This window comes from Condylostylus longicornis, unplaced genomic scaffold (genome assembly GCF_029603195.1).
Source record: "Condylostylus longicornis isolate FDR11 unplaced genomic scaffold, ASM2960319v2 ptg000107l, whole genome shotgun sequence".
Classification (NCBI taxonomy): Eukaryota; Metazoa; Arthropoda; class Insecta; order Diptera; family Dolichopodidae; genus Condylostylus; species Condylostylus longicornis.
Genome location: NW_026578075.1, coordinates 2,821,246 through 2,842,405, shown reverse-complemented (window position 1 = coordinate 2,842,405; position 21,160 = coordinate 2,821,246). Strand labels below are relative to the sequence as shown.

The 21,160-nt window shown below is 25.0% G+C and overlaps 1 protein-coding gene across 1 annotated transcript in view; it reads left to right on the top strand.

Moving 5' to 3' along the window:
* The first annotated feature begins 1,186 nt into the window (after positions 1-1,186).
* LOC129614430 (centrosomal protein of 162 kDa) overlaps positions 1,187-21,160 on the top strand; it is a 31,391-nt gene continuing 11,417 nt past the window's right edge. The window contains exons 1-4 of the mRNA XM_055529021.1: positions 1,187-1,745; positions 19,440-20,316; positions 20,406-20,610; positions 20,678-21,105. Of these exons, the coding sequence (XP_055384996.1) occupies positions 1,347-1,745; positions 19,440-20,316; positions 20,406-20,610; positions 20,678-21,105 (1,909 nt within the window). The 5' untranslated portion in view covers positions 1,187-1,346. The remainder of the gene's footprint in view (positions 1,746-19,439; positions 20,317-20,405; positions 20,611-20,677; positions 21,106-21,160) is intronic.

Below are 21,160 nucleotides of genomic sequence, written 5' to 3'. Positions count from 1 at the left end.
CTTTTCTATTCTGATTGTTTAATTTTTGAATTTTATAGTGTTTATTTTGTGCAAAATTTTCATATCAGTATTATGTTCTATAATTCTTAACAATCACTTATTATTTTCTAAATTTAAAAACTCTAGAAAATAGAAGGTTTTTATTATTTTTTACTAGTTAAAATCTTGGTTTAATTGAATTTGGATTTTCTATATTCTAGTGCCTTTGAATTATTTATTTATTTTGTTTTTGTTATACTACTTCTTTATCAGATTTGAGTTGTCAATGTCATTTGCGTTTTATGGCTTTGTCATTCAGTGTATGTTTTATATGTCATATGATATGCAAAAAACCTAACAGGTGATCTACATTGTCAAAAAAATATTTTATTCTCATTTGCATATATTTTGTTCCCATTTTTTAACCTATTCACTCAGAGATTAAGCAGGATTTCCTTTTCGTCCAATTTAAATTTCTATAATTCAAAAAAAATTTGCACTAAATTAAACTTACTTTATGTTATCAGAAGAAAAAGTTTTGGCGCGTTGAAAATTCAGGGTGCGCTCAACCCTGACTGATTATTGAGCTATCAAAAACGAAATAATAGAAATATTATTGAAGAAAAGAAAAGAAACATACTTCTGATAGCACTTCTTATGGAAAGTATTAAGGCTCAAAAAATAATATGTTTTGTTAAGCTTTATTTTCAAAAAAAATTAATTGTAGAGCTTTTACTATTAAATCACAAAATCAATATTTTTTTTATATTTGTACCAAATCGTTTTTAATTTTTTGTATGTATTTTTGATAATAAATCTAAAATTTTATTTTCAAAAATCATTTAAAAATTTTTTAAAAGTTTTAATCACGATTGAGGTGATTCGCTCATAGGTATGAAACGTTCAATTATATCGGTTAAATACACAATGTTGTTTTCTTAAGAAAAATAATCCAGAGACTATGCAATTGCAAGATGTTGACATGCAAACGAACATTAAAATGGGAAATTAATTTTCACCGAACATAATTTCTTCAAAAAGTTATGTGCGCTGTTTTTGTTTAGTTACATAAAAAAATATAAGAAAATTGGTATTGTTATGGCAGTACTACTAATATACGATTGTTTGACATCTTTTTCTACGAGTGGAGGGAAATAGAATAAAATATTTGTTTAGTTGAAAATCCTTTTTTGACATACACAGTTAAAGTAAATGTAGGAAGGACCTAAATTTTTGTTATTTATATTCGTGAAGCATATTATTCTGTATCTATTATTTTCGTAAAAAATTTATTTTATGCATTTAAATGAGTAAATAATTGTTTTAGAAAATATTTTCTTTAAAGAAAATTACATTAGGCCATAACTATGTCTACGGTAACCACCAATGCCGATTTAGATGAATTCAATAGATCAATATTAGAATTTTTAAATAAAGAACGTGAGTGCTTTAAAGAAAATTTAATTGATGAAAACAGTTCCGATTTAGACGTTGAAAGCATATTTGAGGAAATAAATAGATTGTCAGACAAAAATGATGAACGGAGCGTCGAGGAAATATTGCGAGAAGCTGAGTGTTTGATGAAAAATCAAATTTTAAATAATAAACAATATTACACGGAAAGTGAATATAATAAAAATTGTGTTAAAATAGAAAATAATTGTTTTAAGAAGGTAGTTGACGAAGTATTAACGGCATCTGTATTATCTGATGAATCAACTCCACATGTGGATGACTCCCATAGCGACAATGATGAAATACAAACGGTATGTTATATGTTTAATATTTTATTATAATTTACATTCACGTTTTCAAGCCTTTATCTGCAATATTTTGTGCGGTAGTTTTTAGTATTTCGTAAATGTCAAATCCACATTGGACAATAAAATTTGGTGGAATAAGATATCCGTATCTTCCTTGATCCCTTAAATAAACGTTAAAAACATATTTAGGTGCTATTGTATCCATCACCCAGTCAGCTGAATTTCCTGCACGAGCGAATTTAAGACCATATGAAGAGCCTATCTGATATTCTCCTCCCGTTGCCTTTCTTATCGCCTAAAAATTTTAATATGAATTTAGTACATAGATTTTACTATATTGATAGTAATTTTAATAACTAAAAAGTGTAATTTTCTTACCTTGATCATTTTTTTCCCTAATGAGTGCATTTCTTGATACGTGTTTGGTACAAAATCATCATCTCCCCATGGATAAGTAATCATTTGCCCATATGAACCAATGGAAATATAAGCTTTAATTTTTTTCCCCAGTTGAAGTAAAAAATTCTTTAAAGCTGTGGATTCGGGTTCAGAAAACCGTTCAGGCCCTCTATAATAAGTTGAACATGGATCACCTACACTTCCCTTCTTACCCCACTGATAATTAAAATTTCTATCAAGATTTACACCATCACAAAAACGATTTTTTCTGCGGTTCTTAGACCAAAGTCTATCTTCAGTTCTAGTGAATTCATATCCATCTGGATTTAATATTGGTAAAAAATACCAGTCAATATTTTTCATAAAATTTGGTTTTGTTTTGTAATTATACAAAAATCTTGAAATGGATAAAGTTAAGGCTGCTGGGCCTATCCATTCTCTAGCTTGCATGCCGGCGTCTACAAATATAACTGGATTACCTGGATTTCCATTCGATATTCTAAAGTGAAGAAAATATATTTAAAAAGAATATCTTTTATTTTGCTTATAATGTATTTTTTTTACTTTAAAACTTTTATATCCCTCTTTTCGTGACTTCGGCCTATTGTAAGCAATTGAGATATTTGTGGAAATCTTTCAACTATGTAATAATAAAATTCATTAATTACGCTTAAATCTTGATATCGGTCCCAAGTCATAATGAGATCTGCAAAAAGTTAAAAAAATTTTGAAATCAATATTATTAGATTTTTCACTATATGATTACTTACCATCAGATCTAAGCCAAGGCACATCATCCTTTGTTAAATTAGCTATTTTAAAAGTATCTAAAATTGCCGCTTGTACATCATCTATCATTATATTGTATGTTATTTCAGTGGTATCAATATAAGATTTTGCCTTATATGCATTTGCATCGCTCTCAAAGAACATATCGATTCCGTCAACATTCATGTCCCAAATTTCACCACCTAGATGAATGACAAAAAGAAAGAAAAATCGAATTTTCATTATTATTGTCTAATTAAAAACCATTTTATTTCAAATTCATATTTAAATAATTAATCGTCAATTTTTATAAAATTCAATTTCTGAAAAAAATAGATCCTGATTTTTATACTAGATTGGTAAATTACAGACATGCATATATGTATGTATTTGATTGTTGTGTAGGTTTCTTACTTTTAATGAAAATAAAATCATTTTAATCCGTTTATTTGTTATATGAGCTACATAACTCAAATGATGATTAATTAAGTGCTCAAAAACAATTTTTCGAAAATGAAATGTTTCAATAGATAAAAAATGGGGCTATATCAATATTTGTAACCTGTTGAAAGAATATTTGCTTAAAATTTTAGTTTAAGCACATTATGCACTCATATACATACATATATGTGTATAAGTACATTTCCATTAAATTTATTCCAAAATCTCAATCTTTTGGTAAATATGAGAATATGGATCTGGAATATGGACAAGTATGTAAATATTTGTTCAGTATCCAATTCCATTCTTAATTTAAGCTTTTATTCTTAATCTAAAAAGATATTTTTTTTTAATTTTTAATATTTTTATTTTAGATTGAAGAAAGTGAAAATTGAATTCTGACAAATATAAGTTTGCAAACTCATTGGAAATATTATAGGACATAAAAAAATTAACCTTTATTTGAATTAAATTTAATTGTTCTGAAAAGGCCGAATTTTTTTTTTCTGAAAATGTGTTTATTATAACAAAAATATTTTTTTTATTTTAATAATAATATTGGTAAAAATTATAGTGTACGTACATATATGTACATTTTTGAATTTTTACTCCCTTCATTATTTTAAATAAGTTTTGCTATTTTATTCCTTACAACAAATATAAAAAGCCCTACAATACAAAGTTTTTTGTCCAAGTAAATAGGTAATGAAAATAATTATGCAATGATACTAAAATTTGCACAAAAATTTTTTTTTGAAAGTGTTCGTAAAATAATTACTTCTGTTATAATTATTTTATTAAATAATTAAGAATTTATTCGAGCCTCAATATCTACTTGGATTACATTTCTGACAATTATGAAAGTATCGATATGATGAATTGTTTGTGTAGTTCTTTAATTTAATTTAATTTAAAAAATTTATAATATTGTTTATTTTCAGTTGGTGATAATAATTGTATGAATTAAAACAATTTGTTTTTTATTAAAACAAATATTTTAAAGCAATTTACAATTAAAAAATTTGTGAATTTTCGAAAAGATGTTAAAAAAATTACACAATATTCTTAAGATGAGAAATCATTACAAATAAAATTTTCTATTTATTTATAATTTATAAAATATCTGACATTTATTTATACATATGAGTTATTTATGAAATTTCATGCATTTGTTTTCCAAAATGTTTACCGAAATTTTTTATATTTAATAGCCTTCACAATAATTGCAATTATTCGACATATTTAAGGTATTTATGGGAAAGAAGCTTTTGCCTTTATATTCATTTTCCTCATTCAATTACAATTAGAAAATAAATTATAAGTGGACACTTTTATAACACAGGAAATATCCAGAAAATATATGTACATAATCAATCAAGGAAATCCAAGAGAAAAAAGGTTAATACAAAAAAATTAAAGTATAAATTATACTGAAAATTACTGTAATACTAATTAATTGAAATATTTAACATAATTGCTGCCAATTTCAGTTCCACTGCATCTTGATAAAATTTAACTATTTCATATCAACACACTTTTTTTTTAAAATAGCCATAAATTGTATTCAACTAAATTAATTCTAAAATAATTTTAATATTGAAGAACCTTAAGGCTTTCCATTTTCTTCTATTTTAAGAAAACTTTTTCTTTTTTAGTACCAGCAATTGATAATTGTCTAAAATACTTTCGATTTTACCATGCATGGTGTGTTTAATATCATAAAAAAAATATTCTTTAATTTTTTATTTACTCCCACCTGATTTTTTCTCCAAGCCGTTTATATGAAAATTAATTTGAATATCTATTTAAGCGATAGGTTAAATTTAAAATATATTAAGATTGCTTGATTAATTAATTTTTCTTTTATTCAAAATTTTTTGCAAAAAATTGGAAACAAAAAAAAAAAAAACAAACAAATCTCTTGGGTTTTTTTTTTCTAGTGTCTTCGTACGAAACTACTTTTTTTTTGTGATGCTTGTTAAAAAAAATAGAATTCAATTCGAAGTGTTTTAAGTTGTGACTTGAAAATTCAAAAGATGATATTGAATTTTTAAATAAAATGATAATATAACCCAATTTAATAACACTGAAAATATGTTCAGATCGATCTCTTATTTTCTGATATTCAAATCATTTAGGTTCTGAAATCTCATGTTTTAGTAGAAATCTCGTGTTTTACTAGAATATTATTATTTTATGAATTAAATTTGGTTTATAATACACTAACCATAATATTTTTTTAATTTTCTTACAACAATGTGTCGTGTATCAGTTAAATGAATTTTCCATAATTGAGATCCAGAATATTTTCCAATAACATAATATTGATTTTCATCAGTTTCTTCATTAATTTCAATTGTTGAATTATCATTATCAATTGGAAAAATCTCTTCAATATTTAAATCTAATGGTAAAAATTGTTCTGGTTTCTGTTGTTGTTGATATTGTTGTTCTTGTTGTTGTTGCTGTTCTTGTTCTTCTTGTTCTTCTTCTTGTTGTTGTTGCACTTGTTGTACAATATTAAATTCATTATTATCATGTTGATATTGTATTAATTGTGATTGAGTAAGATCCTGACGTTTTGTTGGTTTTGTACTTGTTGTAATTATATTTGATGCAACTTGAAATGGCACATATAAATATTCATTGTTACCAATTGATATAAATTGTCCATTTTCATTTGATCTACTAACTTTTATAATTTCATTAAAAAAATTTGTAATAGTTTCACTTGAATTATTGAAATTTTTTATATTATTATAATTAATTTTATTCAAAGATTTTTTATTATTGTTATTATTATCGTCATCGTATAATTGATGGGAGTTTTTTTGAATTTTATATCGATGATGAATATTTTTAGCATTAATTTGAATTGAAATTACAAGAAATACATAAAATTTATAAATTATTAACTGGCGACCGAAATCCATACCTTAACGTCTACAGCGTCATAAGAAAACTGTATTGTTGATCTTTGAGCTGTTTATTTAAAATGAATAATATATTTTGAGACTTTGAGATAGTGGGTTAGAAAATGGAAAGTTTAATTTTGCCTATTTTTTTCCCCCATTTTTTTTATTATTTTTTTTTTTTTGCTTACTTTTTATCTTAGTAAAATTTTATTCTATAATTTTTGTAACTTTAGAAAAAATTTCTTGTAATGAAATTTTATCTTTTTTTTTTTTGTTTGTTATTTTATTCTTTAAGATTTATTTTGATTATGTTTTTGAAGGTGATGAGAATTTTTGATTTTAAAATTCATTCATGTTTTTCTTTTATTATATGTAGTTAATTTATTACAGGTTATCTTTTCTCTTCTTGTGTTGTTATTCTCTTTGACTTGAAAAAGATGAGTTTTGATAAAATTTTATGTGTTTATGTGTGTTTATGCTATATGGTTAACACACAAATTTTTTCATGAAATTATTCATAATTCATAATAATGAGATTTGTAATTTAATTTTTCTTTTGGACACCTTAACAGCTTTAGTATGTGAAAAATTAACTGTTCATAAAATTTGAAAGAGAAAATTGTATAAGTAATAAAGAAATTCTAATGATTATTATTCGTAATTAAAATTTTTACAAATTTTATTTGAACCAAATTAGTTAGGTGTATGGTAACAATAAAGTGATAAATTTTTTCAAAAAAAAAAATATTTTCTCTCTCTTCCTCTGTTATGTTAATTGTTATGTTAATTCGGACTAAAATAATGTACGAGTGCATATACCGGTAAGAATTTTTGTAAGAAATAAATTATTTGTAATAGAAATGCATAGTATTTTTATTAAAAGTTATGATAAATTAGAGTTCTGTAATTTTAACAATGAAATGAAAATTCGTTTGTTATATTTAACGGAGGCAATTACAGAAGAAAAATATTTTAAACATGTGTGTATTTTAAAACACAAGATATTTAAATTTCAATTCGTTTCACATTTAACAAACATTTTTTATTCTCTTACCGTTTTATTGAGAACAAGAGCACAGCCATTAAGAGCTAATGTAATTATAATGTCATAATAATGTTATTCGTTTGTGTCTTTCTTATGCTTGCATTTGACCGATTCGGATGTGTCATTTAAATTCATTCAAAATCTTAAAACAAATTTTAACTGTTTTATAGTGATATAAAATTGGATGCAATTTTGATTAATAAAAATTTCTTTGGAGTAATTCATGCAATAAAAAACTGTATAGTACCTTAAAATTAGTTTTACTTATTTAAGATTGAATTGATGGTATTTGGTCTCTGATTTAAGTTGATTAATTGATCTGGAAATTTATTCAGTATAGTTCTTGAAAAGATTATATAAAATTGAAAATAACTGGAATTCGAAACTCAAACGTATGCTTTAATTTATCATAAACACCACTATAGTCATTACATTTTACAAAAGTGCAGATGAACTTTCAAACTAGTGCGAAGGAGATTCATTTCACCAGCCTAGAAATAGAAATTTTTGCTATCCAGACACTTTTTTTCTAATAATTTTTTTAAGATATAAACTTTAAACACATAAGATTAAGCCATTTTTTTTTTAATTCTAATTTTACTTGTCCTTAAGGAAAATTTTGCAAAATTATTTTAAAGATTTGTTATATTTTTCGTTTTACCTAAACTTTTTAATTTTTGAATCACTGCTTCGCCATTTTTTTTCGCTTTTTCATTATTTTTTTGAATAGAAATTTTCCATAATTGCCCTCTATAATAGTTTTTTAATGGAATAATGTTATTATTTTCAATATCACTTAAATCACTACCATCTAAATTATGCAAATAATAAAAATTTGGTGGTATTTCAATTATTGTGTCTGTATCATTTACTGTATATGCAGCAATTGATTCTGTTCGAATTTTATTAATTATTGAAAAAACATAAATGAATAAAATGAACTTAAACATTTTATTCGTTTTCTTGATCACGACGGTTGTGTTTGTCTACTGAAAATTGTCGCGAATTTTTGTGTTTTTTATATTTTTTAAAAAAATCAACACAAACATCAATAAATTTTTTAAATCGAAAACTGTTCACTTAATGAAATTCATAATATTAAAATCTTCTCTATATATAAACTAAAAAAAATTTCTCTTACAGCTTTCTTTGATTCTATGTAAAAAAAAACGAAACTGGTTCTGATTCTTTTATTACGAATAAAATATTAATTTATTTAAATTTCAAAAAAAATTATTAAATTCTTTTTTTATCAATAATAGAATATTGATTTATATTATTATTACAATAAAATTTTAATTTTTACTAACTGCTTTCGCTAGAGTTTCAACAAATGCCATAGTTTCTAAGCCATTACTTTCTATATAACTAGCTGGTAATATGAAACCATATCTGCCGGTGTCACGCATCTCTAATGTATAAGAGTATTTAATACCTAATACACCTTTAGCCCAATCATCTGATCCCCCGGCTGCTGGATATAATGTTGTAGCTGATGATCCTACTGTATACCGTGCTCCATCTACTTTTAACATTCTCTTTAAAAATAAATAATTATTATATTATGAATTTACTTAAAAACGTAAAAAAAAAATTCTATACCGTTGCAGCTTCTCTTCCAAGACGATTTAAGTCAGCATTATCAGCTGGTAAAATTGTATCATGACCCCAAGGATATAAAATATATTGCCCATAGCTATGTATAGTGACATAACCACTAAAATAATTTCTACCAAATTTAAACATATAATTAGAAAGAGCTGCTGATTCTGGTTCAGAGAATGGTTTTGATCCTCTATAAATTTCTGAACAAGAATTTGATGATGTTCCTTTACCACCCCAATTATATCCAAAATTTCTATTTAAATCAACTCCAGTACAACCAAAACCACGTGCTGCCGCTCGATTTTTTCTCCACAATCTATCTCTTTCATGTGTATATTCGTATCCATCTGGATTTACGACGGGCAAAATAAACCTTAATTTAAATTAATAAAATTAAAAAAAAAATAATTTGTTTAAGAATGTAAAATTACCAATCTGTATTTGTCATATACGATGGTAAAGATTCCCAATTTTGTGTTAATCTTTCAATCACATATGTTACTGAAGCTGGACTAATCCATTCACGAGCATGCATTCCGCCATCAATCCAAATACGTTTATTACCCGGTTTATTATTTGATATTCTAAATTTTTAAAAAAATTTTTATAAATATTATTGAAATTTTCAAAAAAAAATTTTCACATACTTCAACAGTAGTAGTGGGCGATTTTCAGATGAATAACCAATTGTTTCTACGGAACATATGTCGGGATATGTTTGTGCTAAATAATTTAAATAATCGTGTATGTCTTTAACTCTGTAATAAGCTTTCCAACTCATTCGATGACCTGTAAATATTTTTTTTTTGTAAATTAAATCATAGAGACGCATTATGATTTTAAGCAAACAAAAGAAAGAATAATAATTATATGCAAAAATTCTATGCGAAAAAAAATCTTCTATACAAAATGTGTTATACAGCGTTATTGTTTTGGGTTTGAGGAACGTTATAGCAAAAAGTATTGTTATATTTCTATTTTCTTTAAAGTAATTTATTTGATAAGGTAAAGTTACGTTAAAATCAAATGAGTCTTTTAATTTCTAAACCGTTTACTATAAAAAAAATTGGAAAGAGAAACGTTTGCTATATCAAATATTAAAACCTCACTGAAAAAAAAAGAAGTGCGTAGAAACAAACATTTGTTTGTTTTACGCATTTTCAGTAAATGCTATTTTAATGTTATTTTAATTGTAGTTTATTAAAAATTTTGTTTTAATTTCGGAATATATGAGATATCACTATATTTACAACTATATAGATAGTTCTTGACTCCATTATAATTGGAATTAAATTTAAATTTACGAAAGTGAATAAAATATAGTTCTTTTAATATATTAAAACTCTTTCATTTAATGCCATACCCTTCCTATGTTCAAATTGAACAAAAACACACTTAGAAGCATTCAAGGGGGCGCGTTAAAGATTAAATAAGTATTTCATATTTTAAACCATAACCTATCGTAAAGTAAATTGTTATTACTTTTTTTTTATATTTAATTATTTACACATCACAACAGCACAGTAGGAGTAGTAATTTTTTTTTCAGTCATAATTTTCAAAACTGTTTAATCAATACTATTACGATTAAAAAGTGTGCTTTGTTTTTTATTAAGGAATTGCTTTATAATTATTATTTTGTTCTTGCATTATTTTTTACGCAAAATTTTTAAAAAGGTTCTTTGATTTCAAGAAATAATTGCAATAAGTCGAAAAAATTTTGTTTTGAGTAAATCAACATTAAGGCCTATTATATATCAACTTTAAGGTATATTGGCCACAGCCAGCGTCGGATCTGTCATATATGCAAAGTAAGCATATGCAATGAGCGCCAGAAAATAGGGTCGTAGTTATTATATGCAATATTCAATGTTTGCTGCATATTGTTCATTGTTTTGGAAAGCGGTAGGGCACACTTTTTGAGAACCGCGTAGGGCGCCGAACAGCTCAGAACCGAGCCTGGCCATAGTTGATCGTATGATCTTGGCCACAGCTTCGGAACTAATTGAACTATGGACATTAATCATATTTTTGTCAAAATTTTTATTAGGAATAAATAATGGAAGGTGTTCCAGGCAATTAAAATATTTCTTTTTTTTATCATGAACCCAATTTCCTGAATCTTTCTTGTTTTTGAATCCGAATATGTAAATGTGGTTTGAAGTTCTTGAAACTCCCTCCATCTCATTTCGAATGCTTTTATAAAAATATGGTCTTGCATTTTCCATTGCGTCTGCATTTATAAAACTAAATTAAGAGGTGACTAACTAAATTTTTTAATAAATTATCATAAATTATTTTAAGTTGCGTCTACTCTAGAAGAGCAAAAAACAAGAAGAGCAAATTTTCGCGTTTGTGTACAAAATTTTCAAAATAACATTACAAAAACTTAGAACCTTAATTCTACACAGACACAAATTAAAAACCAAAAAAATCAATCCATATTTCATCAATAAAAAACTACAATAAGAATATTGATTAAAAAATTAGAGCATATAAAATGAATGCCACAATCTATTGTATTGTTATAAACCGTTGATTTTTTACTTTCAACAAATTTTCGCTATTATTTTGTTATTTTGGTGAATAAAAATTTTTCATTCAAGTGAAGTGTTGTTCTACATGAGAATAGTCCTATTTTTTTTTTGTTGCTTCTTTTCTAACCCCATATGTAATTAGGATATTAATTTAACTAACAAAAACATATATATATATATATATATACATTTTATATGCGTTTAAATGCTGCATGTGATTAGGGTTCCTTGGCTATTTGTACAGTCATACACGTAATAATAGCCAAATAGACCACATCGTTCAACTTTGTTTTGGGAACATGAAAAACACACCTGTTCTATAAATATTTCATGTTTATGTGTGTGTATATATATACAAATGTTTTATATAAACCGAAAATTTAAAACTTTGAATATAGTTTTTTGTTTTTTCTTATAAATCATACAATCGCCACCCATTTTTTTTTACCGATTTATTAAAAAAAAAAAAATTTATGTAGTCACCACATAAACAACCGCAAGTGTCTAGTTTAGCGAAAGTTTTGCACAAGATTATGAAAATGTTCTTAAAACACATTTTTAAGTAATTAGGACGCTATTAAGCTTTTAATTAACATATACCTAGAAAAATATAATTTTGGCTCTTATAGGTGTCTATTCACTTTATTCCATTCGAATTCCTGGAAAATACGTCTGGTATGTCCGGTAGCAAACAGACATTAAATTTTAAATTTAAAGCAATTCTATCAATTAGTTACTCTAGTTCGGTTTTCGAGCGCTGATTTTCCCAAAAAAATTATAAATTAATTGTTCTAACATCCCGAATTTAAATACTAAATTTTGAGGAAATTGGTTGATTACTCCTTTTACATGCAATTTTCTCAAAAATACTCTCCTTTTACAAGTTCCTGAGATCTGAGCAAAGAAAACTCATGTATGATACATGCTTGTACATGTAGACAGACAAACAGACATTCCTTTAAAGTTAGTTAATTTAACCTTGTCTACCATGAACAAGTCGGTTTCCACCGGCAACTCGAAATACGAAATTTATTGCCATCACATTATCTCCTTTAATTATAATGCGATCGGTTGGTAAGAACGTATATTTTCATATTAATTATTTAGATTTTTATTTTTAATTTTGAGTATATGATTAATGAGTTTACCAAATTTTGTAAAATTACCTCTACGATTTTCTAATTCTTCAATTTCACTTGGTGAAGGATTTTCTTCTTCTATAGCCCTCTGTAAATCTTCAATTAAAACGATATGTGATAAATTCGATGAAGTTAATAATTTTTCAGCATTTTCCAGTTCTTTTTCTTGAAGTAAAACATCAACATTATTTTCAATATCCATCCATGTTTGACCATCTTAAATTAAGAATTAAAGAAAATTTTATTAATTAAAATTAATTGTTATCGATTAATTTATTGATTTTTATTAATTAAAGATGTGACAACATAAAATATAGAGTTTACATTGCAATAATAACAATGGGTGTAGATTTTATTTTAGCAATTTAACTATTCAGTTCTAAATTGACATAAATATAAGCTCTCAATAATTGCGTTCCATTTACATGTGCAAACTACTCGTTTGTGTAGCAAAAACCGAATACAAATACACCACCTATAGAACAAATGATTAGTTGATACGTGCAGTTACGAATTTTTTTCCGTCAGATGGAAATAGTATATTTGATTTGCAACAGATGAATCTTATATTTTCGGAGTTATTTTGTCATTTAATTTAGATATTTAAAAAAAACCAACTAAGTTAAATTGTTGTAATCTTTTATTTTTATTATTGCAAACAATTTAAGTATAATTTTTCTCTTTTTCCTTCATATTTTCTTACTTTTTTTATTAATTTCTTTTTTAAACACAAAAAAGCAACAATTTTTTTTAATTTCGTGTTATTGAAGAAGACAAAGCGATTTAAGGGTTTCTTTTATAGAAAAACTACCCCTATACTATAAAAATATTCGGTAAGGTTATCTATCATAAGTGTCTTAAGAATAATGTTAAAGTCTATTTGAACTTCTATCAAGTTCAAATATTATTTATTTAGCTTTACCATGGTTATACATAAATCACTAATTTTTTTTTTTTATTTTTACATTATAGAAATGAAATATTAACTGCAAATAATGATGCCTCCAGATATGCATCTATCAATATATCAATTTAAAGTATATATACATAAGACTTTTGAAAAAAAAGGGTGTTGTAATGTTTAGAAAGTTTATTTGATGACAATATCGTATAACAATAGCAAAAAAAAATAAGAATTTTTTTTTTGTTTTTAAGAAATAATTAGAAAATATCGTATGAAACAATTTTAAGTCACGCAATAAAGTGGGTACAAAAGTAATTATTTCTAACATATTAAAAAAAGGTTTCGGATTCATAATATATACATAATGTGTGCATATCTATGTGCAAAAATTGAAAGTTAGTATTTCATTACACACACGTGTATATTTAAAAATTTTGATTTCCCATTTTCTTTACAAAAAAAAAATAATAAAATATAATTAAATTTAAATTTCTTTCAATCAATCCGTTACTATATGTACGACACTTTAAACAAGAACAGTGTAGTACAAAGTTATTCGGACATTTCAAATTTTTAAATTTTTGAATTTTAGATATTTTAAAACGTTTTGTTTTGATCATCGTAAAGATTTTTAGTAATGAGAATATAAAATTTTGATCCTCGGAGCCAAAAATTATTTAAAATAATCGAGGAAACACAATTGATTGGGAACATGTCAAAAGTACAAAGCTTGTTTTACAAAATATTAAAATAGACTAATGTTGGTAAATACTAAATATCGAAAATATTTCATAAAATATTTAGTAAGACATGTAAATTAATGTAGATACAAAAAAAATTGAATATCAGTGAATATTTGAAGATAAATTTTTGTCTGCGCTTGTTTATAGTTTTCACACTGTAATCACACCGAATACTTATATTTAATTAAGTTAGACAAAAAACATTTTTAGTAAATTATATGTATGTATTTACGTTTAATTTGAAAAATTTTAAAACACGCAATCTAAAAGAAAAAAAAAAACATTTTATAGAGAAACTACTATTTTTGTTTATAAAAAGGAGGAAATTCAATTTTAAATTTTGGAATTATACGCGTCTATTTGCAATTGCGTTTGATTTTTAAATAATACTTACATATTTATAATGTATTGCATATTCAGCCATAAAATTCAAAAATTATGCTATGAGAATAATTATTAAAATTTTACAATTTTAATAAAGCACGCATTTCCGCAAATTGACAAGAACTAGACTATTTTTAAAATTAGAATATTTTTTTAATTCAACTTCTGTATAGGTTATATTTAATGGATTGAACAAAATTGGAAGATTTATAGCGTTATAGTAGGGGTTGACGGCCGATTTTTACAGTTTATGAAAGAATAAATTTAAGTATTGCTGTTCGAAAATAAAGCCTAAAATACATGAGTTGAAAATGTTTAACAAGTATTAAGCGTTAATAAGATTAATTACTTTTATTTTAGTTTGTAGGCTAGAAGCGTTCTTAAACTCGGAAATTCATTTCGTAAAAGGACAAATGAATTTTAAGGTTGGGCGAAAAACGTTCAGAAAGTGATTAATTTCCTTAAAGTGGTTTTTTTCGATTGCAGAAAATTTGGAATTAAAAATTTGTTAGATTTAAAATTATTTAGATGAAGGGATAGATGGAAAAGTATTTAGCTACTTTCTATAATTAATTTCTTCGATTCAGGTAGCAAAAATGGGATTACTTTAATTTTTTGCCTGTAATATGTGATTTTCATTTAAATTCAATTTCCTTTTAAATCGAAATTCAGGATATGGGTGATCGATGGTTTGGTCATCGACCTTTTTCTCATCGATTTGTTTATTGTTAATGAAATATTCCCTTTACTCTACTAATGTGTCAGAAATGACAGCATAGAGTTTCAACTATACATTTATTAAGGCTTACAAATAAAGTTCTTTAAGTAAAATATATAAAATTCAAGTAACACAATTTTCGTTTCTCAATAATAATTTTCTACGCTAAAGCGTAGAATTGCAAATTTTAACTGTAATTTTTTTATTTCTTTTTAAAAAATTGTAAATGTTGTAAAATTAATTATGTTAGAATTAACGTAAAATATCTAAATACAACTTGGAATATAATAAAATTAATTATTAATTGAAAACTGAATTAAATGAATTTGTTTTAATTACATTATAAAGTGGGTTATTACAATTATTATTATTATTCAGATTTGGGTTACTTACTGTTCTTTTTTTTTTCAGAGAAAAACAGAAGATTAACTTAAAAGATAAAAGTGTATATCTAAGAAAAAATATTGGGTGTAAATTTGGGAATATTTTTGTAGGAAAACCGATTTAAATAAAATCTTTGCTATTATTAATTCGGTTGTTCAGAGTAACTAATAACTACAATGAAAATTGTTCCATTCTCAAAATTTTCTTAAAATTATAATATTGGAATTAGAAACTATAGAACTCTCATGTCACCCCATATTAAATATTAAATATTTATTTTTAGTACTTTACATTAAAAATATTTAAATTTTCTTTAAGTGAAATCATTAATATTGTCATAAAAATATTTTACTGTTGTGTACAAATTGTCGTAAAAGTAATATACTGTTGTATACAAATTAAAATCTCAAAATTCAGTTTTACGGGAAACAGTCATTTATTTGCTTGAAATAGCTTGCCAAATATTGATAATAAGATGAATGAAAAAAAATTTATAGCTAAATTAATAATTGCAAATCATTAAAATATCGGATAATTCGACTACTATTACCATTTTATAGATCTTTAATTTCTTATTTAAAATAATAATAAATTTCTCAGCTATAGTGTTACAATTGAAAAACCAAATTAACTATACTTTACTAAATTTAATCCGCACATACAGGTATAATATTAATAATTGTTCTTAGCGCGACATGGGAACAATCATGCTTTTAATGGGTTATTAAATGATTCGAAAAAGAGTTTCGTTTTGTACCTTTTTAATTTTCATTCAAAATTATATTGTACGTATGTAGTGTATTCAAAAAAAAAAAAAAATATGTGTGCACATTTTGATTCGACTGGTAGCTATCATTAAAATTTTAATTTTTATGATTTTCTTGAAAGATAATTGATGATTAATGTTTCTTAAAAAGCATGTTGTTTTGCTCATTTGTGAAATCCAATAGTTTTGAACTTAAAATTTAAATTATATACTTTCATTTTTAATGGCTATTTATTTGAATGTTTGCTTTCAGTAAATTAAGAAAAGAAAACAAAAATAACAGAATATTAATAATTTTAATATGATGTTAACGGGATTTTTTTCCCTTTTAAGAATGAATTGAATAACAGAAAAAATTAGTGTTAATTATACAAATAGACAACTATTTTAGAGAAAAAAACTAATAATCATCTTTCTTCCATAACTATTTAGTTATTAATTTTAATTTAAATTATATAATTTCTGTCTTAACATATTTACATTTTGTGAGATTTCATTCTTTGACTAACAAACTCTTTAAATTCCATAAAATAGCTTTCATGAAATTGTAAAATTTTTGGAACGGAATGAAAATATTTTTATTTATGCAAACATAAAAAATATGAGTAAAAAATTTAGTGGACATAAAAATGTTGAATTTGCTTTAAAATCTTAAATTTGTTATTTCTTCTGTGCATTTTGAAAATGTTACATAAATTTAAATGAAGTGAAAAAATTAATATTAATAATAAGAATGTTTGCTCGTATCAAAAACTATGCATGTAAAATGCATACACTGTGAGAACAAAATATGCCCACTTCAAAGAGTGTTGAAAGAAAAATTGTGAAATGAAGGATGACAGCACACTCTTATTCTTTATGAAACGTAAGATTTCAATTACAGCATAGAAAAAAGAAGATAATTTAAAACATTTTTAATTAACCTTCAACCTTCTAGCAATATTTTGAAATAAATGTGAGCATAAAAGCTTTTAAAACTATAAATTCTTTTTAATTGTAATCTTTCAGTTGTAATTTTTATGAAAAATCAATCAAATTATAAATAAATTACATTTTTTTTTGTCCACATACAAAATTTTAATTCATTTCGTTTTTGTTAGGCGTATTCAATAGTAGCATAAAGAAATCATCTGCAAATATTTTTTTTTTACTTGAAGGCAAATTATTTTTAAAAATTTCTCTATTATTTTCAATTTTAAATATGAGAAAGAAAATTGTTTTTGTTTTTTTTCTCAAATTTTTTACTTACCATATTTTTCACAAAGTTCTTTTACTTTAAATCGATCTTCTTCTTCAAATATTGGAATTCGCCACAATTGTGCTCCATCATATCGTTTTGGTTTACTATTATTTTTCTCCTTTATTTCATTGTCATTTTTATTTTCATTATCATTATTAATATTTGTATTCGCTCTCAAAATATCACTAGCACTATGATTTTTATCTTGTTTAATTGTTTCACTATTTTCCAAATTAACATTTTCATCTAACAATTCACATTTTAAGAAAGTTAATTCCCATAAAAGTAAAATCAAAGTTATGAACAAAATTTTTGACATGTTCTCTTACCATTTATCAAAATTGAATTATTCTTATTAATAAAGGTGGCACTGTTCTTTTATACTAGCAATTTGAATAAAATATTTAAAAGAAACACATAATAAAAATAAAAAAAGAACTTTAATGAATATGAAAAAAATAAACCAAAAAAAAAGTAGAATCAACAGTTGGTGTTAAGGTGGTGTTCATTTAAACATATTTATGTGCCATATATTTATGAACGAACAAGGAATATTTAATTTTTGTATTTTTCGTTTTTGCTTCTTATATAACTCTTTGCGATCAAGTAAGAAAGTTATACCTGATAATGTTCATTTAATATTATGGCTTTTAGGTTCCAATATTTATATATTTTTTTTTTTGTAAATTAGGAGGATTCACTATATGGTTCAGATTATCTTGAGAGCAGTTTCTTATTATTTTATTAACCTCAAATTAAATTAAATTGGTCTGATAAGGTTTAACCCTTTTTTGAGATATTTATCAATTATTATTATAATTACTTAATTTTTGGCTAATATTTATTTAGCCGAAGCTAGTTTAGTTCTAATTTCATATTTGTTATTTTTTTTGAGCTGGAAATTAATTTGGTTCTAAAGATTTATTGATTTGAGTTTAAATTTGCACGAAAATTTAATAAATATTGACGTTCAATCACAGCTTTCTTAACAACAATTTAATATTTTAAAAAATGTTGGCTTTGATATTGAAAAAAATTTCTTCAGATTTCTAACATCGTTTTTATGAAAAAATAATTGAGATTCTAAAAATAATTCGAGATAAGTGGTCGACTAAGTGGCCGAGATAAAAATATGAAATAAAAGTGTATATATGTATACATATTATGTACGTATCTATGAGTTTAAGGCAACTTTTTGTTCTATATCAAAAATCCGACTTGATTCAATAGTATTGCAGAGAAATGTAATACTTCAAGACAAAAGATTTTTAAAAATTTTAAAGAGACTCTTTTATGTGACTATTAGTAAAATAAAAAAACCTAAACATTTAAATCCCTTAAATAAAGGTTTTTAACCAAATTTACAAAGACTCTAAATGCGGAGCATTTACTTTAAGAAATTCAGAGTCTCAAGCAAAATAGCGACGAAACAGAACTTATTAAGAGCCACAAGAGCCAAATATCTGCCTTTTAATGTTTCTTTAATTTTACAGCGTTTTCCTTTACTTGTAAATCTATAGCTATTCATTTTTGTTTTTGAAAACATAGTAGGATATCAAAATTTAATCAATTTAATAAAAATTGATCTATGTATCAAAAAATTTCCTAAAATTTATAATTCTAAAACTAAAAAAAATGAAAATATTACAAATACAAACCAGTTATCTTTGCATATTATTATCAGCCTAATTCGTTCTTTTTCCAATGCAGATCGAAGAAATTACAGGGGGCATTGAAACCATTCAATTTAATATGGATAAAAATCAAACAGAGAATGATAATGATGATTCTAGCAGTACATTGAATAACAAAACTGTTTTGGTTGATTTAAACAATATGAAAATACCAGTTCTACCTGATTTGAATAATAAAAATTCCGGAATAAAAGATGCACTTGGAATAAATAATAGAAATAGAAATGATCAAAATAAAATTAAATCAAATCCCCTAACAGAAAGAAATGAATATAAGGAACATAGAAAATCATTTGATAGATCATCAATTGTGTCTCCAATTAATATTAATAATAAAATTTTTAGTCGTCCAAGTTCAACACAAAGTACATATAGTGAAAAAAGTTATGCCAATAAATTAAATCTAAGCCATCAATCACCGAGCCATTCCTTAGCTGCTCAAAAAACTTCTTTGGAGAATATATCTGTGACAAGGGAGCATGCTCTTAAAATGGAAATCGAACAATTACAAGAAAAACTTAAAGATACTGAAGAAAGATTACAAAGTTTAAAAATTCAACATGATTCACTTTCGCAAATACACCGAGATTTACGTGAAAATCATACACAAATTCAAGAAGAATCTGAACATTTGAAATTAGATGTTCAACATTTGACTGAATGTGCCAATGTATTGAGATCTGAATTGCAATCTGCGAGAAAAGATCGTAATGAAGCTTTAGAAATACAAAAAACTTTGCAAAATGAAATCGATGAATGCAAGAGTGAAAAAAAAATTTTATCAGAGCAAAGTGAAAAAGACTCAAAAATTATACAGGATTTGAAAAGGCAATGCAAAGAAATGGAAAGAATATTAATGAGAAAACACCCAGATTCTGTTTCTGCATTGATTGGTAAATACTTTTTTTTATTACTTTTTTATTTGTGTGTGTGTGAAACTTTTTCTTATTTTTTGTAAATTTTCAAATTTCAATTATTTAAGTGGCTTCGAAAAATCCTACAAAAGGCAATGAAGATTCACCAGCTAGTCGGCGTTTGCTGGAGCAACGAATTGCACAATTGGAGGCGGATGCTAAGCAACAAGATATTCAAGCTCAAAAAATACTGGCAAATGTTCAAGCTAAATTTAATTCAGTTCAAGCAAAATACGAAACGCACATAGCTGACTTAGAAACACAAGTTCTAAGGTAAGCGTACTATTATTTTCATTAGCTATAGTTAATAAAAAAATTGTCTTTATATTTTGTATTTTAGTCTTCAAGAGATCAATACGAAATTAAATGAAAAAATTGAATTTCAAATTGCTACGTTGAACAATTTTGCTAAATCAAACAATCATTTCAAAAGTTCATGTACGCAAACTGAAGACATACCCGAAAGAGAAAGTAAAATGATAACTATGTCTACCCAAACTGATATAAAACTGTCGGGCAAACTAGGTGTTACTTCTGGACCTAGTACTGGGGCAGCTAAGAAAAATTTTCCATCAAAAATACCTTCATCACATTCCGAAACACAAATTCCCGGCCATTATGGTGCAGGTAAAGAAGATGCACATTTATTAGCTACCATTCGTGGAATGCGTGTTGATTTAGCCATTAAAGATAAAGCTATGCAACGTCTTACTAAAGAACTTGAAGAATGTAAAAAGACCATAAGAAAGCTCCAAAAAGAAAAAGACGGTAATAAAAATTTTTGTTTTTTCATATTGCTTGACCGAATTAGAAAATTTTCTTT